Here is a 26946-nt window from a genome sequence, read left to right on the forward strand (position 1 = left end):
AATATTTTCATTTAAAATAAATTTTGTTCATTTGAACTTTCTGTTCATCAAACAATCCTGATAGTGTTTGTATTGGGGTTTCCACAAAAAAAAAAAAAAAAAAAAAAAAAAAAATGAAGCAGCACAGCTGTGTTTTTTTTTTTTTAACACTGATGATAATAATAAATGTTTCTTTAGAACCTTATCAGAATGATTTCTGAAGGATCATGTGACAATGAAGACTCGAGAAAAGATGATGAAAATTCAGCTTTGCATCACAGGAATAAATGACATTTTAAACTATATCACAATAGAAGACAGTTATTTTAAATTGTAATAATTGTATAGTGATGCTGTATTCACTTGAATGTGGAATCTCTCTCTCATGCTGCTCCTCATGGAGAGTGTAATAGGATGCAACATGCCACCAAAGCATATCTCCAGCAGGGGGAGACAGAGACACTCTCCAAATTCTTCACTGGTCTTACACATGAGGCAGTATGGACACCATAAACCACAGCAACCTGCACAGGAAAACAGATGACTCGCAACAGCTCACTTCCTCAAACACCGTTTTTTCTCATCATTTGTCACACGTACAAAAACAGACAGTAGTCTGTAGTCTATATTTCCTCCTATTCCTCTTTCTCTCTCCACCCCACACTTACAGATGCCCATGTCCTCACAGCAGTCACACACTCCGCTGCTCCACTGGGTTGATGTCACGTTAGTAGTGGTCACCATCATGGCTGGCTGGACATTTACAGCTGGATGTGCCATCATGAACTGACCTGAGAAAACACCTTAAAAAAATCCAGACAAATCAGAATGCTTATCTTACACACACACACACACACACACACACACACACACACACACACACACACACACACACACACACACACACACACACATCTAATAAATAAAGAGATTTGTATTTATAGATGCTTGTGTTTAAAAAACAGGCACATTTATATTACGTGCACATTATTTACTACTACTACTACAAATTATCATTAAAGGGGTCATATGGTGTTGCTAAAAAGAACATTATTTTGTGTATTTGATGTAATGCAATGTGTTTATGTGGTTTAAGGTTAAAAAAATATTATTCATGTACTGTACTGTACATTACTGTTTTTCTGAAACACGTCGATTTTTACAAAGCTCATCGGTCTGAAAAGCGAGGTGTGCTCTGATTGGCCAGCTATCCAGTGCGTTGTGATTGGCTGATTAATTGAAGGGTGGTTGGTAATGTGTTGCCGGGTTTTGTGAAAATGATATATAGAAAGTTGGTTGGATTACAAACCAAGCATTTGTTGCATCCAGTGGGGAAATAATTACCGATTATAATGACTTATACTGTCTTTTTATGCGTTGCGTATCGCGCCACATAAACATAAAACCATGTCTGCATTTGTGATCTGAGAAACTACAAACAACAAGCACTACTCTACACTGCTCAAAACTCGTTTGAATCATCATTGGCAAATTATTTAAATATGAAAACGTACTTACAGGCTGTGAGTCAGAAGTGCCAGACTGTCCTTGCAAAGTAGGAATGTGCCCACTTTATAAAAACAGACACCGGCATTGTAGGCTACTCTCACAGGAAACAGCCCTCGTCCTTCGTAAAATGTGCTGCACACATCTGAATATTTGGTTTGAACTGTTTTGGAACAGTGTTGAAATACAACTAAACCATTGATTTCTAGCTGTGTCCTTTTTGGAAGACTAAACAAAGTAGTTTCGCTCTCACAACGAAACACACAGCGTCTCCACGACATGGCAGCGGTGGCAACAGAGAGACTACAGCGAAAATAAAAGTTGTGTGTTAATTTTGTGGGTGTTTTGGTGGTATTCCCACATAGTGACATAGAGATGTGGGGGCATGTTAGAACGAGCCATTTAGTCTATGCAACGTTACAGATCTTCTTTATGCTTGATCTTGTAACACTCCAAAGAGGAAGGAAAAATTTTAATTTCATCATATGACCCCTTTAAGCAAAATTACATGTAATTAGTTGTGAGGGTTCCACTTAACCTGGACATGTTGGATAAAGTGAGGCACTTTTTAAATCTGTTTGGATGAATTAATTATTTGAGTTATCACGGCATAAACCCTGTCAAACAACAGTTAATTTTGCTGGTTTTACATAATTTTACATTCTTGTTGGGCTACAAACATAAAATCACGTCATACGTCAAAACACTGAGATTACATCTGGTATTTGAGAGTAAAAAGCTTTTATTGTGAATCTAACCAAAGCTCACATTCATGCGTAGCTCAGCCCATTTAAAATCAAGCATTTACTGTGGCCGTTTTTAACCTTCGAGCCTTTCTGAGTCATTGTATCTTTTGCAAGAAAACTTCAATGAACTTCCTGAGTTGGAAAGAGAGGTTTTACATTGCATCACATCAAGAAAAACAGCAAAAAAGACAGCTACGAGAGACTGCCATGATCTAATATCTCCTTGATCGCCGTGGAACCTGTTCTGGTCTGCAAAAGAAGAATCCCTTCCCCACCTGCAGGACCAGTCCCATCCCACACCCCAGCACAGAGAAACACAATGCAAATTTGCCAATGACCACAGAAAAAAATTAAATGAAAACATGTAAGTCAGAGAACTGGTTTTTCATATTTCCCCCCTCATTTCACTTGTAAATTGCCTCTGGTATCTTGTTTACTGGATGGAAAAAAAATAGTGTAATGCATTTGACAGTGAAAATTATTTTTCAGATCTAAAGAGGTGCTCCTAAAATCATTTACAATTAAAAATGTGCCCCATCTGGACATGCTCGAGAATTTGAGAAACAAATCACAAATGTCCTTTTCTAGACAAATTTGTTGCTGTGCCACCAGCTATTTAAAAAAAAAAAAAATAACAAAAACATCAGATCTAGGAACAGTACAGATATGGAATACTGCAGAAAGCAACTGATGCAAATTATTTCACGAGTCTAGAAAACGGTGTACTTGCCTGAAGTCTGCTCTTCTAAAGGGTATGAAGTTGTGTGTGTCGATGCACAGGGGGAGGAACTGTAAAAAGCCTAGTTCTAGGTGGAGCGCCAGTCTGCGTGACCACAGGTGGGTACAACAGAGATGAGGATGTCACACAAACCCAGCCCTGCACCATATCAGTGCAGATTTAAAATAGAAAAGCAGGTGCAGTTCTATTGTGAGCAAGGAGGTAATGACAATCACTGGATTTCATTATTCATATTTGTCATTTTAGTATCCTTGAGATACCATTACACTTTGATTCAGTTTTTTTCCCCTTCATATTTTCAATTTCTATTTTAGTTAAAGTTTTAGTAGTTTTGTTGTTTTTTTTTTTTTTCTTTCATTTTTAGTATATTCAGTAGTCAACATTTGAAGTGGATCAAAACCTTTCATCAAAGTTGTCCTAAAACCAAAACAATACCTGTTTCACATATTAAACTAAATTAAAATTAGAAAACTAGCTGAAAAAATGTTTTTATTTAAAGTAACACAACTCTTTTTAATGGTCTTCATTTAAATTTTAGTTCACTGTAATAACCCTGTTATAAACCACTTATAAACGGTGCCATGCTAATATTGATATACCTTTACAAAGTCTTATTTGTGCTGTAACGCATATGATGTAACACATCCTGAAATAAAACCGGTCTGTAAGCACTGAGCAGAATAAAGCTTTGCTGAATGCATAACGTAAACACTGCAGTGTGCTTAGTGATGAATCAGTAAACATACATCCTTAAACTTCGGCAACAAAATGCATTTCCATTTGCAGGTCTTATTTGCTGTGACATCTGAACCTGGGATCAGGTTCTAAACCTTCTATTATGTGTTTTAGTATTTATGAACAAAAGCAAACACAACCAGTGATGAGCTATTAATCCAGTAATATAAATTCTGCAGTCAGCCTCTTTATAAAGTTAAGCAATCCAAAAAATATGATGATTTGAGAGCTTAGAATATACGAGGCACCCCCACACAAGCCTATTAGTTCATCTCGATCATATTGATGAAATAGCCAATTTTATTTAGCAGTGGTAAGCAAAACATGATTTCCCTATGTTGGCAATAAAGGAGCAAAATATATAGGAGCCTGACTTCAATGTTTTGTTTGTGCTAAGAAAGTATTACCTAACAAAAAATTAATCTAGCTTTAAAAACCAGGTAGTTTCAAACAACCAAAAACACTATACTCAACATTTAGTGCATAACCCTGTTAATGAATTTTATTCTACTACAAAAAAGAAAAGAAAAGAAAACTGACACCCATACACTCCACCCAAACATGAAAATTCTCTCATTTATTCACCCTCATGTTGTCAGATGTATTTGACTGTCTTCTGTGGTTAAAAAAAAAAGAGAAAAAAAAATATATATATATATTTTCCATCTCTGAGTTATTTGAAGTGCATGGGCCCCTAAAGTCAATGCTTCAACAACCACACAAAAATGAACATGATGATAATCCCTACAACCCCAACTGATGACGTTACGCCTCAGATGAATTTTTAAAACATCTCAGTTTGTCTACCAAAAATGTCAAGGATGAGAACCTTTTAATTTTTGGGTGGAGCATCCCTTTAATATAATATCTAGCTTAACCATCTGAGTTTGACGATTTCTTTCTCGTACTTATAATTTACTAGAAAAATTCTAGTTATTTATAAATATCATATAGTTTCAGATCCTGTTCTGCACCCAATGGATACAAAGTGCACAAACTAAAACCAGACTGGAGAGAAGAAACCAAACCGCACACAGGTGTCATTCCAGAAATAATTTATTTCACTTCCTTCTTAATATTTTTTGTTTTTCTATGATGTGGAAAGGACCAAAAAAAAAAAAAAAAGAAAAAAAGAAATTTGAGAGCAGGAACCAAGATGACAGTAAGAAAGTGAGGGAACGCTCCCTCCACTTTAACCATGAGAACCAGGGACACGACAAACGCTCGATCACCTTCAGATCTCCCAGAAGAGGCCTAAACTCCATTTGACCAAACTGCAGTGTGTTACAATGCGCTTTAGTGTGTCTGTGTGTGTGTGTGTGTGTACGAATGCATCTGTCTCAGTGTTTCTGGCTTTATCTTAATAGGGTTTCGTTGTGCCTTCTAGACCATCGAGACCAATCATCCACACCAGAGGGTCACCAATCCCCTCCTGCCTTTCCTTTAGTTGTGGGCCGGAAGCTATCGAGTGTGTGCGCGCCACTTTGCACTCTCATATCCATCCTGCCTTCCTTCCACGTACAGCGAGGAAAGAGATGCTGAAATACTGAAGATTATCAACACTCTGAACCTGTCAGTTCATTACCGTCTCTCTCTAGCTCCGCCTGCTGACACTCGTGCCGCTTTCTGCCCTGAAGAGACAGAACCCACTCGGGATTCATCTGGGTTGGCTCTTGGATCATGTAACGTTCCTCCCAATTTATATGCTCTTACTGCATGTCTCACCAACAGGACACACACTCGTACACACACAGATTAAACACCTTTCACATAATGACTTGACCTTGGACAAACGGTCTAATTTCATGTTTGGCATTAATTATCTGTCCCCCCCTCCCCCCGAATCCTAACCCCTCTTAATCCTCAGACAAAGTAAAAACACCAAAAAACAGGAACCATTTACTTCATCCCATGAACAATGCAAATATTAAGAAAAAAAAAAAAAAAAAAAAAAGAGAAAATACTCAAGTTTTTTTCAAATTCAAGGCACAATGTCTCTCTGTTTCCCCGTTTTGCCCTTAAATTCAGAGTACCACAGACTTAACTGTCAATCACTCACGAGAGGCTCCGCCTTCAACCCGTCGCCTCTCTGCTAGCCCCGCCCTCCTATAGCTAACACTGTTTAAGAGATGCGTCTGTATGGGAGTGTTTCACAATCCCACACCAGTGAGTACAAACAATCAAAAACGAACAAAGACAACAACGACAACAGCGAAAATAAACAAAAAAAAAGAAAAAAAAGTCACGTCCTGTTTTCTGTTATGTCAGAAATTTGAGTCATATCCATCAGCTCATTTTTGGCAAGCTTGTCTTAAATAAGCACTAAGTACTGATAGATAGGATAAACATACACCGTTACGTGTGGTTTAAAGTAGATGCGTTCGTCTTTTCTTTTTTTTTGTATCATTTTCTTCTCATAGACTTCAAGGATTTTAGTCGATTTTCATTCGTCAGTTTAAAGGTTTACGTGAATGCAAGCAGGGACAGAATTCGCCGTGGTGTCTTGCTTTAGACGTGGGTCTTGAGGGGGCGAGATGACTTTTTACGAGACGCCATTCACCAGGGCTACAGCCCCCCCGGGCGATGCCACGCCATTGCTAGGGGAGCGCTTAGGAGGAGTGCACCCTTCCTTACTCACGCTAGTCCCGTTTTCCTGAAGAACAGAGAATGAATGCAGTTTAAAACATTGTTCTGAACCTAAACCTCGTGAAACTCTTCTTTAACCCAAAGGAAAGCCTTAAAACAACTGATGATGATGGTACAGTGGCTTTACACACACACACACACACTGACCTATTACTAATTTATTAAAAAGAGAAACTGTGAAGACAGGCAAAAAAAAAAAAAAAAACCTGAACTAATATTTAACCTATGATTTATTCAGTTAGGGCTGCATGATTAATTGAAATAAATTGAAAAATGCAATATGGGTACAATTTTGCAATTATCAATTTTCAAATGCTGTGATTTAACATTTTTTTTTTTTTTTAATACTCATTTTTATTTTACAGTAAAATATTAATATGCAATTTCTTTTATAATATTAATAAATACAAAATATACGCAAATACAAATATTTCAATATTAATAATTAGGCAGAGCGATAACAACAACCATAAAACAGCTAATTATTATTATTTCATAGTCTCATTGATATATAAAATCACAAAATTTTGGCCAAATTGTGCAGCTCTACAAGCCTGAAGCTTTTTTCCTCCTCTCAGTAATATATATATATACAGTACAGACCAAAAGTTTGGAAACATTACTATTTTTACTGTTTTTGAAAGAAGTTTCTTCTGCTCATCAAGCCTGCATTTATTTGATCAAAAATACAGAAAAAAAATTTAATGTTGTGATATATTATTACAATTTAAAATAATTGTTTTTAAATTTATTATACTTTAAATTATCATTTATTTCTGTGATGCAAAGATGAATTTTTAGGATCATTATCACATGATCCTTTAGAAATCATTCTAATATGATGATTCATTATCAAAGTTGGAAACAGTTCTGCTGCTTAATATTTTTTCAGAACATGTGATACTTTTTTAGGATACTTTGATGAATAAAAAGTTAAAAAACAAAAACAAAAAAAAAGAAGCTATGTTTTTAAAATATAAATATTTTGTAATAACAATATACACTACTGGTCAGTAATTTGGGGTCAATAATTTTTTTTTTCTTTCTTTTTTTTAAAATAAAATCAATACTTTATTAAGCAAGGATGTGTTAAATTGATAAAAAGTGATAGTAAAGAAAATATATTATTAGAATATATATTATTAGAATTTTTTTTTTTATTTTGAATAAATGCAGTTCTTTTTAACCTTTTATTCATCAAATATATTAGATAGCAGAACTGTTTCCAACACTCATAATAAATCAGAATATTAGAATGATTTCTAAATGATCATGTGATAGACTGGATGTTACATGTGACACTGAAGGCTGGAGTAATGATGCTGAAAATTCAGCTTTGCATCACAGGAATAAATTATTTTTTTTAAGTATATTCAAATAGAAAAACTATTATTTTAAGTTGTAATAATATTTCACAATATTAGTTTTTTCTGTATTTTTGATCAAATAAATGCAGGCTTGATGAGCAGAAGAGACTTCTTTCAAAAACATTAAAAATAATAATGTTTCCAAACTTTTGGTATGTACTGTATATATATTGGTATATACTATATATATATATATATATATATATATAAAATATTTTTAAATATTAAATAAAATCAATGAAATTTCTTCCCAAAGGATGCAGTCTTAATCTGAGGGGTGTGTTCTGTGTAGTAGTATTTGCAGACCTTGGGATGGGACGTGTGCTGGGTCACCTCCTCCTTCCCCGGGAGATTCTGTCTGCTCTGGGAGTCGGCGCGAGAGATGAAGTCAGCAACAGTAACTATAGCAACAGAGAGAGCCACAGCAGTCAGGTCGAGGAGGAAAAAGCAGCACGTGATCAAACAAGTGGAATAATCCTACAACCCAGAGCAAGAGAACAGCTCTGTGGGTCACATTTACATCTTACACCTTCTGCAGACTGTGAAATTAATCTATTTTTTTGCTAGTTTAAATCTGGTCAGCAACAACCCCACCCAACCCCTTCTCTCTCTCAACCATTACTTCCTGTCACTCTCTACTAAAGCTGAATAACAAAGAGGAAAATAGCCTTAAAGGGGTCAAATGATGCGGTTTCAATTTTTCCTTTCTCTTTGGAGTGTTACAAGCTCTTAGTGCATGAAGAGTTGTAGAGAACGGTAAAGTTGCAAAGACTAAAGCCTCAACTCCAAAGAGATATTCTTTATCAAAGTTAAGAGTCAACCACGCCCCCCTAAAACGGCTCGTTCTAACACGCCCCCACGTCTCTATGTGACCATGTGGGAAGATTTGCATAACATCGCCCAGATGTTCACACAAAGAAAGAAGGCGTACCTTTTATTCTCTCTGTTGCCGCCGCTGCCATGTCGCCGAAATTACAGTTTCAGTGCAGCTTTTAAAGCATACTACACGATTCCAGAAGAGGAATTAAGAGTCTTATCTAGCGAAACGATCTGTCATTTTCTAAAAAAAAGATTAAAAATTATATACTTTTTAACCTCAAACACTCGTCTTGTCTAGCTCTGTGTGAACTCTGTGCATTCTGGTTCATGACAGTTAGGGTATATTGAAAAACTCCCATCTCATTTTCTCCTGCAACTTCAAAATCGTTCTACATCTCTGTTTTACTGTTTTTTTGTAAAGGGCGTTCGACCTTCTTTGCACGTTCCCTTTGTAAACACTGGGTCGGTACTTCTGCAGCGATGTAGGAGAACAGAACCTTTTCAAACAGAACTGGACAGAGTACACATGCGCATTGCAGAGCTACACAACATTTACATTACATTTAATCATTTAGCAGACGCTTTTATCCAAAGTGACTTACAAATGAGAACAGTAGAAACAATCAAATCAACGAGAACAACAACAGTCTACAAGTGCTATGACAAGTCTCAGTTAGTCTAGTACAGAACACGTAGCCAAGGTTTTTTTTTCAAGAATAGAATAGAAAAGGTAAGTATTAGTATTAGTTGGTCAAGTGCTGGCGAAATAGATGTGTCTTTAGATGTTTTCTGAAGATGAGTAAAGACTCAGCTGTTCGCATTGAGATCGGGAGGTCATTGCACCAGCCGGGCACAAGCTTCTGGAGGGCGCATAAGTTTGAACTCGTGAGTTTAGGTATACTGGTGGTCAGTGGTCGTCTCAGTCAAGCATCAGTACCTTGAATTTGATGCGAGCGGCTACAGGTAGCCAGTGTAACCTGATGACACAAGACGAGTGTTTGAGGTTAAAAAGTGTATTTAATTTTTATTAAATACGTGATCGTTTCACTAAATAAGACCCTTATTCCTCGTCTGGGATCGTGTAGAACGCTTTGAAGCGGCACTGAAGCTGTAATTTGAACTTCCTCCCAGTGAACCCCACTATAATGAGAAAAACCCTGGAACGTTTTCCTCAAAAACCTTCATTTCTTTCCGACTGAAGAAAAAAAGACATCAACATCTTGGATGGCATGGGGGTGAGAAAAAGAGGAAATTTTAACTCAGAAGTGAACTAATCCTTTAAGTTGTATTTACAACACTGTTCCAGAACCCAAATATTCAGATGTGTGCAGCACATTTCACGAAGGATGAGGGCTGTTTCCTGTGAGAGGTGTCTGTTTTTATAAAGTGGGCCAATTCCAACTTTGCAAGGACAGTCTGGCACTTCTGACTCAATGTAGTTTGTGGAAAATATTGTTTTTGAACCTTAAACCGCATAAACACATTACACCAAATAGACCAAATAATGTTCTTTTTAGCAGCATCATATGACCCCTTTAAAAGTTTTGCTAAATGTTTAACTTGACATTTCTCTCTCTGTGGTCCCTTCCTGTCAGTTCTCGACCCCTTCCCACTCTCTCACTTGGCTGTCTGTCGCGGCTGGTGGAGCCTCCCTCAGGGCGACTGCCACGGTTGCGACGGCGGCGGCTTCTATTGCGGCGCTGGGGCCTGCCCTCCTCTTCTGAGAGAAATGAGGGAAGACAAAGAGAGCATGAGATGCAAAGAGATCAGTTTATTTTTAATTTATCATCTGAGGCAGTTCTATGAAACCAAGCAAATTTCCTTTGATGATTCTTTATGACCCCAAGGCTTTCCTAATCTTCCTAATCTTTTCTGATAACGCTCCCCCAAGTATACAGATACCCGTTTTACAAATGTAACTTTTTGCTTAAAATCTGATCAAAGGCTCTGTTGTGCAAGAGTAGCTTTCAGTTGCCATTACCTTGGAAATAAATGATGCTCTTTCTATTCCTGAGACAATTTAGCTCATTGAGTGAAAAAACCAACAACACAACAAAAAAATAAATAAATAAATCTTTAAAGAGAGGGATGTATACTACTGTTCAAAAGTTTGGGGCCAGTAAAATGTTAAATTAATGATGCATTAAATTGATCAAAAGAGACCGTAAATACTTTTATAATATTATAAAATATTTTACTTCAAAATAAAATGATGTTCTTTTTAACTTCCACAAAAATATTAAGCAAAAAATATATTTCTTGAGCATCAAATTTCTCATTTCTGAAGGATCATGTCACACTGAAGACTGGAATAATGATGCAGAAAATTCAGCTTTGTCACCACAGGAATAAATTGCAATTTAAAAAATATTATAATATAAAACAGTTATTTAAAATTTTAATATTTCATAGCATTACTCTTTTACTTGATCAATATAAACAGCCTTGGTGAGCATAAGAGAATGAGCAAAAACATTCTCAGAAATCTCCTCCAACCAAAACAAGCTAAACTGGGTCATCAGACCACATTAGCTGCCTATCCCTTCACCACTTTCCTTCCAAATAGTAAGGTGCTACAAAAATAAGTGATGTGCAGCCAACCAGTGAGTAACCACAGGATAACAAACAAAGTGAAATGCACAGAAGCTGCTTTCTCACAGCTGCATTGAACACCTTTGATGTCATTAGACTGTCATTCGTTTTGCAAATGAAAATAAGAGGAAGCTGTTTAAAAACCTCTACGCAAAAAGTGGGTACAAATTATGTAAACTCAAAACCAGTCGTAAGGGGCAATTTTTTGAAACTGAGATTTATACATCTGAATAAATATACATCATCTGAATAAAACAAGTTGAATAAATAAGCTTTCCATTGATGTATGGTTTGTTAGGAGGACAATATTTGGCCGAGATACAACTATTTGAAAATCTGGAAAAAAATCTAAATATTGAGAAAATCACCTTTACAGTTGTGCAAATGAAGTTCTTAACAATGCATATTTGAAGTTTTGAAGTATTTATGGTAGGAAATCTACAAAATATCTTCATGGAACATGATCTTTACTTAATATTCTAATGATTTTTGGCAAAATCAATAATTTTGACCCATACAGTGTATTGTTGGCTTGTGCTGCAAATATACCCCTGTTACTTGACTGTTTTGTGATCCAGGGTCACAAATGTTCTTTTTAATCAATCTGTGTGCATCAAAATAAACTGAAACAGTCTCATACCCAGTCCGTTCTCACTGGTGGCTGCCTGACTGTCGGATTCATTAGCGGCTGCATCCATGAGGCTGGGTTCCTGGTCGTTACGCCGACGGCGTGAACGTCTCCTATGGTCAGTGCCGCCCATGCTTTCACTGGCATCTGTATCACCGCCTAATTCACCTTCTCCCTCCAGCAGCGAGTACGGGTTACTGTCTGGATCTCGGAGCACTGGAATATACACAAAAACACAGATGTTCAGCAGGAAACAAACGATGATAAACAGGAGTTTGCATGTATAGGCTACCAAGCATTACATTTATTTGTGTTCTTTTAAATAAAAAGAGACATTTCACAGCAGAGCCATTTCAATCCAATTAAGTATTTTACATCATAACTAGAAAAAAAAAAATACATCCACTCTAGGAAGCACTCTTTAAAATGTAGTTTGTATTAATTAGAATCGGTTCATACCTGAGCTGATAGTGTTAGTGATTCGTGGCCCTGGTCCTCCCCGGCCCCTGCCAGCGCTGGAGCCACGGCCACGGCCTCCTCGCTTGGAGCCCCGCTCATCTCCTCCAACACCTTTCGGCCCGAGCTCTCGCTCTCCTATCTCTTCTGTCTCGGATGCATTTGACATTTCAGAGTTTGTTCCTGCAGAGAAGAAAGGGATTATAAAAAAAAAAAAAAAAAAAATGTGTGTGTTAGGCAGCAGGCAGCCCCAGAAAGATTTTGTTCAGATTAAAATCTATTTTCAGTTAAACGTAACATGCATTCAGCCAATAAACACCACGTTTTTCTATTTACTTCCAACAGCATCCCTAATGTAGAGGTTTAGAAAAGGGCTGTGGTGGGTTTTTGTGCCATCTAGTGGTCGAGTTAAAAATAAAAGTGCCTTTCACCCATGGTTGCCTTAACTCTGTTGCACATGAAATCATGAAATGGATATAATTAAAATGTACAGACAGACTGTCCAAGACAGAAGAGCATTGTGGGAGTTGCGTCTCACCATAGCCAGAGTATGCATTGTTAGATTTGCGTCCACGTCCTCTTCCTCCGTAGGTGCGTGTGGTCTGCAGGGAGTTGGTGCTATCGTCCGTGAGGTAACCCCGTTCACGCTCGCCAGCGACCCCTGAACCAGAGCGGCTGGGGGGTGCGCGGTATCCCACCCCAATCTGACGGAGCTGTTCATCAATCTGCAGGCGCTCAAGACGCAACTGCTCCACCTCCTGTCAATTACAGAGAGAGCAAGCACTGTCAGGCACTGCTGTTACACTACATGCACAGTTACAGATCACTAAAGGAATATAATGTAATCATTTCTGGTTTCGGTTTAATAGCAAAATGGGGAAATAATATATATGCTATTATTATTAATGACAATATAACATAAGATCATACGCAATATGTAACACAATAAATGTAATATATCCTACAATATATGATAACAAAATGTATTATATAGCAATAATATAATATATAATAAAAGATCAGAAGATAAAATATATTTAACACATATGCAATAAGACAACAAAATATCCAAAAAAATTCTTTAAGTGCAAAAAGTTTTTACTGTTTTGTTTATTACACACAGAAAGTAAACCTCTTGATAAATATTATTGAGGTGGCTTTGAGAGCTGTGGTTCTTGATAGCATCTCTCAAGCGGGATTATCTGCACAGACAGCATTTATTGCAGTGGGTTTTCACTAGATGCAACATGTGTGTAAATGTGTGTGAAGGTGTCAAATCAGAATGTGACAGCTGGCGGTTTGAAACAGAAGCTGAATGCTGACAGAGGAGGGCAATGTGCTAGAGCTGGGCTGGGATGGACCGGGGAAACAGCTATTTTGAGAGACGCCTGGGTAGATGGCATGTAATCCACACTTTGCCCCCTCCCCCATCAAATCTACCCCCAATGTGGGTATTTTTAGCGTCAGTTAGTGGTTAAGTTCGACCAGCGGCTTTCCATGAAGGAGGAGATCAGCTGACCAGTCGAGAGAGAGCAGTTCATTTCAAAAGCTCATCTTTAGTAAGGTACAATGAAGTCAATATAAGGATTCAACATTTGTACACTTTCAAGTCTCGAACAATAACAGAACAAACACTCTTCAGCAACTGCAATCAGTTCAGAGGCTGAACAACACCCTTCATGCACGGTGACTAACCTGAAGGTAGGCCACGTGGTATTCGAGCAATGCCTGGGCGTTACTGATGTTCTCTTTGGTTCCAACAAAGATGAAGGGAACCATTCCCTGAATAACAAAGACAAAGAGGAATAACATTTCTGATGTTAGTAAAATCGGAAGCTAGTTCAGATATTAAACACTTAAACACTGTGTGAGCACTTGCATGAAAATAAACAGCTTGTTACTAATATTGAGTTGTTTTCCTCACTGAGGATTTATTTAGCTGTAACAGTGAGAGGTTTGTTGTATCAGGTGGGCGGCTCATTCACCTCTTGGCTGCTGACAGTGTTGTCTCTGCCAGCCCCCTGCCTGCCTACCTCCTCCCTGGGCAGCTTTTTATCATTGTCCCCTTCGATCCGGACTCGAACCACGCCCGATTTTTTTTCTATTTTTTGGTTGATTTTTTTGGTTTTTTTTAATGATTTTTTTTGTTGTTGTGAGAGAGAGAGTATCTGTGTGTGAGAACTCTGGGTTTTTGGCAGATTTTCAGAATTTATGCTTCGCTAAAGTCTGTCCGCAAATGAACTGCATTCAGAAGTCCAAACGAAATGTCTAATGAGCAGAAAACCAACTCGCCTACAAGGTTCCTCGGAACTGGGAAGGAATCCTCCTTAAACTCCAGAAATGTCCTGGCCTGCTTCACAGCCTCTGGGGTCTCGAGTCAAAAACAACAACCCATCAAAATCACTGCGGTCACTCAGCTTTACATGCATCTTTGTAAATAACACAAGAGGAACTTAAAGCAAAGATAAACACCTCTCCATAGATCCTGAATGTGCAGCTCTCTTCTTCCAGCTCAATGGCAGTGACGCCGGAAACTTTGCGGGCCTGCTGGATGTTGGCACCGTGAGAACCGATGGCCAGACCCATTAGATCATCACGCACCCTCACTTCCTCCTGATACGCAGACGCCAGCTGTTTACTCGTCTGCGGCACACACAAAAACACACAAATGTTGAGCTGGTTGTCTGTTTAATTAAACCACAGGGGGATCCAGCACGACCAGAATCACTTTAACAGGAACATGCATATAATGACAAGCAAAAAACCAACAACAACAACCCAGAAACAGAACTGCACTAACAATCAACAGTATAACAAGAAATCTGAACTGCAGAGGAATTCATTCCAGGAATGTGGAGCTTGAAGGCAAAAAAAAAAAAAAAAAAAAAGCACAGATGGCTTATCAGTGTTTGTTTATTTGAGAGAGCGAATTTGTATTTGCAGGAAACTTTTTTTATTTTATAAATAACTCAAATTAAATAGTTATATCTTCAGATGATGGCTTTCTCTGCCAGGACTACTAGCTATCTATTTTGCATGTAAAAAAACAATAAAAATCCCCATATTGTGTATTTGTGCACCTCTAAGTGTTTAGTGGCCTCCTCGTTACGGGACATCAGCATGAGTTTGGTGCGAATACTCCGGAAGTGCATGTCACTCAGTAGAGCCGCTCGTTTCACCGTGCACTCGTTTGTGGACTGAGGAGAAACAGACAGACATGTTCAGACACAACACTGTATACTTCAGCATCATAGCGAGAGAGTAAACAGAATTAAACACTGACCAGGACAATAAGTTGGTGTGTAAAGGTGTTGTAGAAGATGCAGTTGGCTCCGATTGCTTTCCTGAAGTCTTTGTGAATGTTCTCAGTCAAACAGCTGCATCATTCAGAAAAGAATAGAATGCGTTTAATTCTTCCAAAATACATTAAAAAAAAATTATTCTGAAAATGTTTAACATTTACTCGTTTGTTCACAATTAGAGGAAGCTTCCTTTTAGGGACGCATGAAATCAATTTTATTTTTTCCCTAAATTCAGTGTTCTCCATTTTACATTTACATTTATGCATTTGGCAGACACTTTTATCCAAAGCGACTTACAGTGCATTCAGGCTAACATTTTTTTTTTTACCTAACATGTGTGTTCCCTGGGAATCGAACCCACAACATTTTGCGCTGCTATCGCAATGATCTACCACTGAGCCACAGGAACATTTTATTTTTATCTTTAAAAATTGTGTCTACGGAAATTAATTAAAAACACTTTACCAATTTAATCAATCTTTTAAAATGTAGTCATATTAAAACATAATTCACAACAAAACAATGCATTTCTATTTTTTGTCAAATAAGATGCTGCACAACAGAACTGTATGATATTCCTTAAAACTATTATTGTTATGTTTATCGCCCAGCCCTATTACACACACAATTTGTTGAGGTTGACATTGGCTTAATTTGGTAAGTTAAAAACAACTTGCATACAAATTTGCACCAAAATACTGTTTAGTCCGAGTGGACACAGTCTGTGACTAAAAAGTGGACTGAACACTGCATGTGTGACCTACATGTCTCTGAGATCCTCGGGTACAGCGATGGGGATTTTGTAAAAGGAGTTTTCAGAGGAGGGGCTGTTGGGATTAACCGGCCGGATTCGTTCCGATGTGACAATTTCATTGTATGTGGCGTCGCAGGCTGCATATTCGATCACATAGAACTGAACAGAGAGAAAAAAATAATACAAACTATCACAATGCCCACCACACACATTAAACAAAACCATGACTGCATGCTGAACGCTGTTAATAGCTTAGGTAGTTAAACTGGATTATTACTCTCTGGAATATTTTTAATTGCACAGACATAGTATTCTTGAGTCAAATATTTCTGTGAAAGATGTACAACTGACCATTTAATAAAATCATTTAACCTCAAACCAATTTTCCAAGTGCAGTTATTTGGCAAGTATCCATGAAACAAGCGGGATGAATGTACAGTCAGCTTTGAATCAGGCTCCTGTTGGGTTTATTTTGCTGTAATGACCAGCTGACTGTTTATTACACAAGTCACAATAGCCTCTTTCACAGCCTCGCCACTTTAAAGACACAGCAAACAGACTGAAGCTGCTCAAAGACGGTTTTGTTGTGCTAGACCACTAGTATAAAATGCCAGTAATTAGTCACTGTGATGAGACGCGTTGGCACTGCACACGCTCGGAGTGTGACAGAAGCCATCCTGCAGACAGAAGCATTGAGTATCTGCTGCCTGTAACACAGTATAAGCAGTGGGGAAGAAAATTGATTGAAGATAATCTGAGAACAGCCCCCCCACACTCGACTAAAAACAAACCCTGTAATAACAGAGCAGCCACATCTCATATCAGCGGTAACACGCGACTTACACTCGGTGACCTAGAATGCAGGCAAAAGTCAAGTCTAAATCTGTCCTATTATTCGACTGCCCCAGTATCAGAATGAAAGTGTGCAAGAGGGAGAAGACAGTTCCCCAGTGCTCCATGTAACGCTATGAGAGGTCTGCGTCTGCCTGTCAACTCATGTGCTACCTTAACCTAATTATCCAAAATGTGTGTGTGGAGACAGGTTTAAATGGGACCTTATGCCAGGAAACACTCCATAGCAGACATAAACTCTGAGGTTTTTAAGCGGTGTTAAGAAAACTCCTATTTGTGTATCAATAAAAAGACTTTATTGTAAAAGTCAGTATTTTACTGTCACCTTACGAATAATGTTCCAGGTTCAATAAAAGCAAAGCTCTATGATATGATGTTGATTACTACAACTCCCTCAGAATAAAATAATCAAATAAAATAGAGTGCACATTAATGAACTTTCATTTTAAACTGAGCAACACATTGGTCCAGGATACACATTAATATTATACTAGTGATGTAAAATTGCTTACCAACCTTTTCGGTGCAGTTATATTCAATATTTCAACTCCTATCATGACCACGCAGAGCCTTTAAGCTTTGTTTAGAAGGAGCAAAATCTGTCCCCGAGAAATACAGGATTTTACTTGTATACCTAGACGCTTAAGCACCTAGAATAGGAGTGCACTAACAAAAGACTTTAATAAAAACGTTTAAAGTATAAAGAATTATTTCTTATAATTAAATAAGCATGATAAAAAAATCATCAAAAATATTCAGAAATATACAGTCCTAATGCAAAGTGAAAGTCAAAATGATTTTTCTGGTAATGACAGCTAGAACTGAACCCAGAACATTTCTTAAACCTTAATTGGGACCCATATAGAGGATCCCAGATGTCTTTAAACAGACCTACATTTTGCGGTTGTTTATCTTGCTTGAGCATACTCAATGCATATTCTAAAGCTTAAGGCGATCCGCTATTAGATCACCAGGGGGTTCAGTCTGACTCAATAAATGAGATCACGCTCGTGTTTATGGGTAACTGGGTCAGTGCTGCAGATGTGTGTGTTAAAGGCCTACTGGAGCATCGAGTCCCAAAAAGACCTGAAACACCCTCAATCAATATTCATATATTCACTTTGGACTCAACTTCAGAGGCATGATAACGAGTGAATAACGGGAGACAGAACGCTTGAAATGCAGAGCCCGTAACCCACATCTGATCAAACATGTGCGCAGCGGTCGCTTGCACACCTGGACCCGACTTACCTCTCCCTTCATCATCCTCACCCTCGCCAACCACCAGCCGCAGGGCTCCTGCTCGTTGGCTCTGGAGTAAACCTGCAGGAGAAAGACCAGCTCAGGTGATTGTGTGTAGGAAAACACTAAAAGAAATGGTGTCTCTGTGTGTTTAACAGAAAGCAGGAAATGAATTAGTACACTTCTTTGTACCACGATAGGAGTGTGCTATACTAGAGAGAATAAAAGAACGCCGAATGTGTCAGGTATGTTTGTATCTAGTGCTCGACTAGAAAATGCCAATACCGAGAAGATTACGATGCATATATTTTATAGATTTAATAATAGCAAAAAAACAACCTGCTCTACACATTTGCTGAAATTTAAAGAACACATTCTCACAATATTTAGTCAATTCACTTGAAAACAAAGCATGCATTAATAAAGCATAATTCATCAACAGTGCTGTATTATTTATTGACAATTGTTTGATTTTGGATCCATTTTCAGTGATGTTTATCGGTCAGTTAAAAGAAACTATAGTTGCACCAGCATTAAGATACTGGCTGATACTAATAATAATTTGATAAGAATTTTTACGTTACAACAAATAACGAATAGTACTAGTAGACAGCAGCATTTTATATTGTCTTGTTCTAAAATTCAATAAAATGCATTAAAAATAAAGTAAATTTTTTTGTAATTCTGCAAATGGATTTAGGCATCACAAATCACTAATTTCAGCCATTACCGACATATTGCATTTCACTCTAAAACTGCCAAATATCAAAAGATGAATCATTTTTATTACTAATTATGGGATTTCAGTTATACATGTGTTGGCAAGATACGGTGTATGACATACAGGAGAAATCTAGAACGAACAAACAGAAATTGACCTTCGAACATGGAATCAAACCTGATTAAACTGACTCTTTAGTACACAAAATTCTAATCAAATACAACTTTAATCTCTGAAATGGCTTCTCGCATAAAGGTCACAGGGGCAGTGGGAAAACAACATCAGTTTATATTTCTAGATCCAATCAAATCTCATGGATATTTGAGATTTCTCTCTAAAATATGCCACATTACCAAAGTTAAATGTGTTGTAAAAACTTTCATGTGGTTTTTAAAGAATGACCTGTGTTTAGCGCTACTGAAAGAGGTGTAAGATGAGAGTCTTATACATGTTTTGAAAGCAGAGCATCTCAAAGGGCTATTTCTCCAGTGATGATTCATATGTGAGGGTCTTTTTCAGGGTGATGATTTGAGCAGTGCTCTGGGTGTTTCAGAGTGAATGTATCCCTACCTCCACCTCATCTCCCTCACAAATGTCCTTGTGGTAATCGGCTGGGGGGGGCAACCTCACGTCACTGAACGGCAGCTGTCTCTCTGGTTGCCAGCTTGTGGAAAGAAGCCACACACATAGACACACAGTTGTCAGTCAGCTTTCTAACGACAGGACAGGTGTAACTCGACACCCCACCTCCAAAAACCATGGGCTCAATGGCCTAACAAACTCAACGCAGAGAGGGTCGAGAAACACTGTTCAGCTATAAACCTCAGATTATTCTTGAAATCTCTCACACACTGTCCCAGTCTTCACTTTTACACACAAATCTAACAAGATTGTAAGCACATGGTCCCAGAGAGATGATAGTGCTCCTGGTTGTTCATGGGTCAGCAGAGCCATCCCAAGAATGGCAGGGCCACTGCCCCGTACTCCCCTGCCTGCATTCCTCATCGGGCTATTTATGGATCTTACTCGGCCCGAAACGGGGAGTGAGAGAAGGACAGAAAAAAAGACTGAGATAAAGATGGGAGGAGTAGGGAGACATGGAGGGGGGAAAGTGGGAAGGAGGGGGGCAGGAGAACTATAAAGATCTGTATGACAGCTGCTCGAGAGGTGCTGAGAGAGACGGGCTGGAGCACATGGCTAAAGGAAAAGTGGAAGTGATCCATCAGTTAAGCTCTGAAGAAAACCAGCTGATTGTGAGATGAGCACAGTCTGAAAAGTCCACCTTACACAAAAAGCATTGCATTTTAAGAGTGAGCTATAATATCTGTATAGTAACAATGTATTCAACTACATGTGCTGTACATGTTTATATTATTATGGATTTAATAAAAAATACATCCACATTTCTTTCTTTATTTAATATATACACATATGCTGTTTAAAAGTTTGGGGTCAGTACGATTTTTTTTTAATGTCTCTGGAAATATCTTTTATACTCACCAAGGCTGCATTTGCTTGATCAAAAACACAGTAAAATCAGCTATATTAATTAGTAAAATACATCTACAATTTAAAAAAAAAAGATGCTTTCTACTGTAATGTATTTTCAAATGTCATTCATTCCTGTGATGGCAAAGCTGAATTTTCATTACTCCAGCCTTTATTGTAAATATGATCCAGACAGAGATCTTTTGTAACACAAATGCCACTTTTGATCCATTTAATGCATCCTTGCTGAATAAAAGTGTTTTAAAATATTACTGACCCCAAGCTATTGAACGTATTGTGTATTTTATATACACAAATAATAAATAAATATATATTTTATATTTAATATAAGTTTTAAAATAAGTTAACAAGGGCTGCCCGGAAAGTATCCAAGCATATCACTTAAAAAATAAGAGATAAGAAATGTAACGCGATGAAAACGGCCTCAGCTATGGGCACCTGATGATTGTACATGCATCTCATCTAATGCAGAGTTTTCTGCCAAAACATCAAATCATCCAAGTGACTCAGCCCCTAAAGCTCAGACTTGGCATCCAGCGACTTCTGTGTTTTCCCAAAACTAAAATCACCTTTGAAGGGGACGGAGGCATCACTGTCCTATGTACAATGTTTTTTGTAATGATTAAATGTAATGATTAAAATTTTTAAATGATTAAATGTATCTTCTTCGATAAACCTCTTTATTTTTCATATTACATGGCTGGATACCTTCCAAAGTATGGACCTTTAAATATATATATATATATATATATATATATATATATATATATATATATATATATATATATATATATATATATATATATATATATATATATATATATAATATACATACATACATACATACATACATACATATACAGAAACACATACATACAGATATACATATATACATAATTAGATTGTTTTTAATATTTATTTTATGACTTTACGTATATAAAATCATAACTGATGGACTGGCTGCAGTACCATTGCTAAAATACCCTGTTAAAAACCCTAGACATATATATTGCATTTTAACAGGCTAAAACTCTTCTCGTCTTGGCTAACCTTATGTTTTTGTTGGTTGTGTAGGTGGCAGTGTGTGAACACTCATCACAAGCAGAACCTTGTGAAACAGGCAGAGGCTTTAGGAAGGAGCATGTACAGGAAACGTTCGGCCAACTTACTTGTTTTCAAAGACTATTGTGAGGGAGTCTTCGTGTACATCTTTGATGAAACCCTAAAAAAAGAAGAGAAAATATGTTCAGCGTGTGTGTTTTACATGGAACCATGTTAGCATCTGTTGTTGAGGGAGTTACATTGCTTACAATATCTGTGCGAAATGCAAAGGTGGAACAAAAGCATGTGCTTTTACACATGAAAGTAATATGTGCTGCAAACATGGGCACAAGCACGTCACAGGTGTAGTATGTGCTAGTTTGTAAATGTAAGACGTATTTGGGCAGTTTGGGGGAGGAACCCAAAGTCCCCTCCTTAAAATCTGTTCCTCATCCATCACTCCTTCTTCCACAAATCTATAAGAGCTACCATCAAATGATTACTCCAGTCGCCACCCCCATCATAGCTTAGCTACATACAGACAATGCCTAATATGGGATGGAGAGACTGAGATGGGAGAAAGAGAGAAAATTAGATAGAACGAGTGCCAGTATGTAACCTGCTGGTCTGAGGAAAACTAGCACAAGTGCATATGCAGGCCTATTTAGAGCCACGAGACAAATTCATTCGCATACAACCATCTAAACACGGTTGCCAAATCCACATTATCCAACTGAGAGGGGCTTCTACAGTATTTTTTTCTGTATGTCTACAGGGCATGGCACTGAACCAGTAAAAAAAATAAAAAATAAATAAAACCGAATGTGAATGTAAATGAGCAAAAAGCTATTAAAAAAAATTGTTACTGTATATGATTTAAAAAGCCTGCCCATTTACAAGTCAGCAAAAGATCCTGAAAGCAACCGGGCAGGCTTTTAATAGAGACTGTCCTGTATTGAAACCATTCCAACATACTAGATAGTGAAGTCACATATTCCAGTGTCTGCTGACGTTTATCACCAGGAGAGGCACAGTCTTACGTTAGGGTGGCAATTTTGGGAACGTGACACTACAGACGTGCAGGACCCAATGGGATGAGAGGCAAATATCTAATCTATGACGGAGACTCTTGGCCATGTGCGTCCTCCATTCATTGCCCCGTGCGCAGGGAACCTTGTAGAAACCTTGCGGTTAATTAAACAGCTAGGATTTCAGAACTGTGTATAAGTTAAATAAAGCATCCGTTTATTAAATTGAAAAGAAAAAAATAGACCACAAGAGTGAAAATGCACATTCAAGACGAGATCAGATTTAATAATTTAAGAAGCAGCACATATCAGCTGCACTGATTACCTTATAACGGGGCAGACTTTCCCTTTTTAATACTACTTGTTGTCCAAAGAGTTGTAAATATGCTAAATAAGTTTTCATCCACTCATAACCTGGTTACAAAACTAAGACTTTGGAAACATGTTGCACTTCTCAAGGGCACCTCAAATTCCCGACCAGATTTTTTTAGAGGGTGAAAGAGCTTCTGGTCATTACCGTGTGTTAAATAGTCAATGCAGATTTGAAAGAACACAACTGGTAATATTAACAGCAAAAAATGCAGGAGGTGTGAAGAGGAGAGGAGAGACTAAATGGGCAAGAATTCACCTTTTACATAGCATTACAATGAGAGGCCATGGAAGGGAAAAGTAAGAGAGCGAAGGATAAAACCAGAGAGGAGAGTGGTAGTAATAGTATTGGTGGGGGTTGTAGAGTGTTGGATGTCTGCAACGAGATCACCTGTTCCTCTCCCACCTGCTTAGGTCCCTCAGAGTTTTACAGCTCGAAACAGACGTCACTGTCACCTTACTGCAAAATAGTACATCCCTAAATAAAAAAAAAACTGAACTTATAATATTCCCCCAGTACATAAGAATGTTTCACAAGGTTTGTTCCAAAAGAAGAAGAAGAAAAAACTACTGGGATGTGTTGACCTTTATTTTTGAGTTGGATTCAACATGTGAAACATTTGTTGCGGTTTATGACCCACGTTTGTGAGACTTTGCGGCTGTAGTTTGATAATGCTGGAGGGTCTAAACACCATGTGGCTGATCCATCACCTGGGACCGATCTCAATCTGAACAAATTCACCTTCACAGTCAACCGAGGTTCAGAAATGAGTGTTTGGTAGTTGATAGAACGCTCTCTTCATAAACATCATGTTTTCTCATCACAAAAGCAACCGAGTGGTTTCCCACAGTCTAACCTAAACTCAAGCTGAGCAAACAAAGAGGACAGGCTTGTGAATACACAACCAGTGGCACCACGCTTCCCTTACGCACAAAATATAAGCCTGGCACTTCGATATGCTTAAAAACAAGCTCACAACCTTAGTTTAGTAAAAATGATTTTCTTTTTTTGAAAAAACGATAATGTCAGACACCATTGACTTTCATTGTCTGAAAAAGATGCAATAAAGTAAACAACACCATCAGTCTCTAAAAATCTCCTTTTGTGGCCCACAGGAGCAAGCAAGGATTTGGAACAACATAAGGATTCATTGTTGCTAAATATTCCTTCAAGCACTGATGGAGTGTCCCATCATGCGTCTCTAAACAAAGTGAGCTTCTCCCATCCTCTTATGAAAGCGCAGAAATGCTGCCTAGGTAGGGCAGCTTACTAGATTTTGAGATACAGCCACTGGCTTCTTCTCAGCAGATTTATTAGCTAACCTGCTAACAGAACTCTGCGGCTCTCCAGCTAAAATATAAACTAGAAAACAACAGAGCTCCCTTACGTCTCGGGCCTGTTTGAAAGCGATACACATCGCTGCATCACACCTCTGTCCGGATGCGTCCGTGCATGCGTACACCAGACCTGTGAGGGTGTTATAGGGTTTTTGTTTTGTTTTTAAATTAAGTTACCTTGTAGAAGGCCCCGTTGGAGCCGCGCACCTCCACCGCCAACCCGTCCATGTCCGTCGGCGCGTCCCCACGACTAAGCCTCTCTTTAGGCGCTCCGACAGCGTGCGAGTCCGGTACCACCCCCAGCTTCACGGGCCTCTCGCCGTTCTCCGGCAGCTTGTGTGTGTCCAGTGTTTCGGGTGGGAGAGGGGGCAAAGGTGACAGGGGAGCACAGGAGCCACTGGGAGGGGTTCAGCTCCGACGCCTTTTCCAGCGGGATAACCAGTCAATAACGGCTCCCTAGAGCGTGAGAGAAGCTCGCAGGAGCTCCGTTTGGGGCAACTCTGGAGCTGGAGTGATGCTGTCTGGTGACGGTGGATGCAAACGAGGTGTTAGCACAACAGCTAGCGCAGCCGCTAATCAACGGTCACCGACACCTTCTAGCACTTGAACTCACGGTTCCTGCATAAGTCGGGGTGCTTTCGTGAGAATCCTTTTGCGCTTTATCTGAAAACGCTGTTGTTTGGGACATTTGTTGTTTAATGAGACTGTAGTCCTGCGCTGCTTCACCCTTCCTCTCCAACACACGCCGTCAGAGTGGAGCGACAAGACTGTGAATGACCCCGATTTCCCCACCCCTCTTCACTCCACGCCCCGCCTATTTTAGCGTTTGTGCTGGTGATTGGTCCAGAGCGCTGCCACTCACACTCAGCTGCGCGCTGTGATTGGCGGAACCGTCGGGGGACGGTCCACGCGGACCCAGCGCTCGCGGCTCTTGGTTCGCCGGGTTTGTCCTATCAGCGCCAGTTGTGTAGTTGCTATATTTGGGTGGCTCTGGTTTTTGACGAGACCCACTGATTCACAAAAACCGCGATGCATGTTATGTAAAGAAAGACGAGGGTTTCCAAACGCTCTCTTATTATGCATACTGATATACCTAAGGGAGAAAATTTATCTTACGCAAATCCTGCGTATTTCTTTTTGAATCAGTCTCAAGAACTAAAGTAAGATGCACTCAGAACTGCTGCTTTTTATAACCCTTAGGCCTACAAGTCTCTGTTTGAAGCAACATTTGAATACCGTGCAATATGTAATCAAACACCATGGAATAACCACTAATATATTCCCAAAATACTTTTGTGTAACAGATGTTGGATTATGATTATCTTACAGTTTCATGACTGACACTCAAAAGCACTTTTTAAATGTTGCACTTGCTGTGACATTTTCACTGAACTGATATCTGATGTAAAAGGAAACAAAGGTATCATTGAGGTAAATAAATAAATAAATAAATAATGTCCACAGGATGTTGGAATTATAACAACAGTTGTGGAAGGTGTAAACTTCAGGATGTTGGCTGATTTGATGGCAGTCACTGATGGGTGAGGAATGACACGTCAAACAGTTTGACCGAATGAGAGGGTGAGGAGCTCAGGAGGGGGCTAATGGTGTATAACAGCTGAAGACAGCAGATGCTGGAGGACGTGTGTCAAAAATCAGATGTGAGGACTTTTCCACAGATTCAAGCCATTGCATTTGCCAAGGATATAAAGCAAATGTGATTTTTTTAAATAAGAATGTAAATGTGTCTCATGATCCTTTAGAAATCAGATTAATATGCTGGATTTGTGCTCAAGAAACCAGGTTTAAAAAATAAAAAAATAAAAGTAATACTTTTATTTAACAATGGTTCATTAAACTGAACAAAAGTAACTTATAAAGTCTTTTATATTTATCAAAAAAGATTATAAAAATATACAAAAACATAACAGATTTCTATTTTGACAAAATTCTGTTCTTTTGAACTTTTTTTTTTTAATCAAAGAATGCTGAAAAACTGTTATCAGTGTCTCCACACAAATATTAAGCTTCATTGTTTTTAACACTGATATTTAAAAATGTGATGGAATAGAAATTTGAAAAAACATTTTTTTATTATTATTATTATTTCACAATATTACTATTTTACTTTTTTTTATCAAATAAATGCAACTTTCCTAGCATAAGAAACTTCATGTCAGTTTTCCAAGAAAAAAAAAAAAAAACATTTGATCCCACACCATTAGTCAAGCAAAAAAGGGTTTGTACATAAAAGGCTGATGACAGAACTTTCCCACTGGGGCAGATTTATCATTCTGCATGACGCCGCAGTCAGTCTGCCCAACAGGTGCAAGGAAAACATAGTCAGACATCAGCTGTGATGCTCAGCCAAAAAACAACACAAAACCCTAGTAAACACACTCATATATGTAGTGACATTTTACCACCAACAGAGGGTAATGTAGAATGGTAGTAGAGCCTAGAGCAAATATCTTAACCTAAAGTGGAATAAATCAAATTGAATTGCATCCTTTTTTATCCAAAGAGCATCAGCATTGAGTGCATCTATAAAGTAAGGAGGTGAATTGTTAAGAGATA

The 26946-nt window shown here is 38.2% G+C and overlaps 2 protein-coding genes across 2 annotated transcripts in view; both read right to left on the bottom strand.

Moving 5' to 3' along the window:
• The window catches only part of LOC109082000 (cornifelin homolog), a 4159-nt gene extending 1058 nt beyond the window's left edge, over positions 1 to 3101 (bottom strand). Inside the window, exons 1-3 of the mRNA XM_019096942.2 lie at positions 2962 to 3101; positions 648 to 782; positions 343 to 503 (exon numbers count right to left, since the gene is read on the bottom strand). Of these exons, the coding sequence (XP_018952487.1) occupies positions 343 to 503; positions 648 to 762 (276 nt within the window). The 5' untranslated portion in view covers positions 763 to 782; positions 2962 to 3101. The remainder of the gene's footprint in view (positions 1 to 342; positions 504 to 647; positions 783 to 2961) is intronic.
• A 1644-nt stretch (positions 3102 to 4745) lies between these two features.
• On the bottom strand, positions 4746 to 25151 carry LOC109081999 (fragile X mental retardation syndrome-related protein 1-like). Its single transcript, XM_042726970.1, has 17 exons — positions 24547 to 25151; positions 21763 to 21815; positions 19655 to 19748; positions 18373 to 18444; positions 16280 to 16428; positions 15497 to 15590; positions 15294 to 15410; positions 14686 to 14856; positions 14487 to 14584; positions 14199 to 14337; positions 13909 to 13995; positions 12752 to 12971; positions 12217 to 12396; positions 11770 to 11973; positions 10159 to 10257; positions 8025 to 8119; positions 4746 to 6358 (listed from the first exon to the last, which is right to left on the bottom strand). The coding sequence occupies exons 1-17, from the start codon at positions 24595 to 24597 to the stop codon at positions 6248 to 6250; spliced, it is 2034 nt and encodes a 677-aa protein (XP_042582904.1). The 5' UTR covers positions 24598 to 25151; the 3' UTR covers positions 4746 to 6247.
• Between the last annotated feature and the right edge of the window lie 1795 nt (positions 25152 to 26946).

The sequence above is a fragment of the Cyprinus carpio genome, chromosome B7 (genome assembly GCF_018340385.1).
Source record: "Cyprinus carpio isolate SPL01 chromosome B7, ASM1834038v1, whole genome shotgun sequence".
Lineage (NCBI taxonomy): Eukaryota > Metazoa > Chordata > Actinopteri > Cypriniformes > Cyprinidae > Cyprinus > Cyprinus carpio.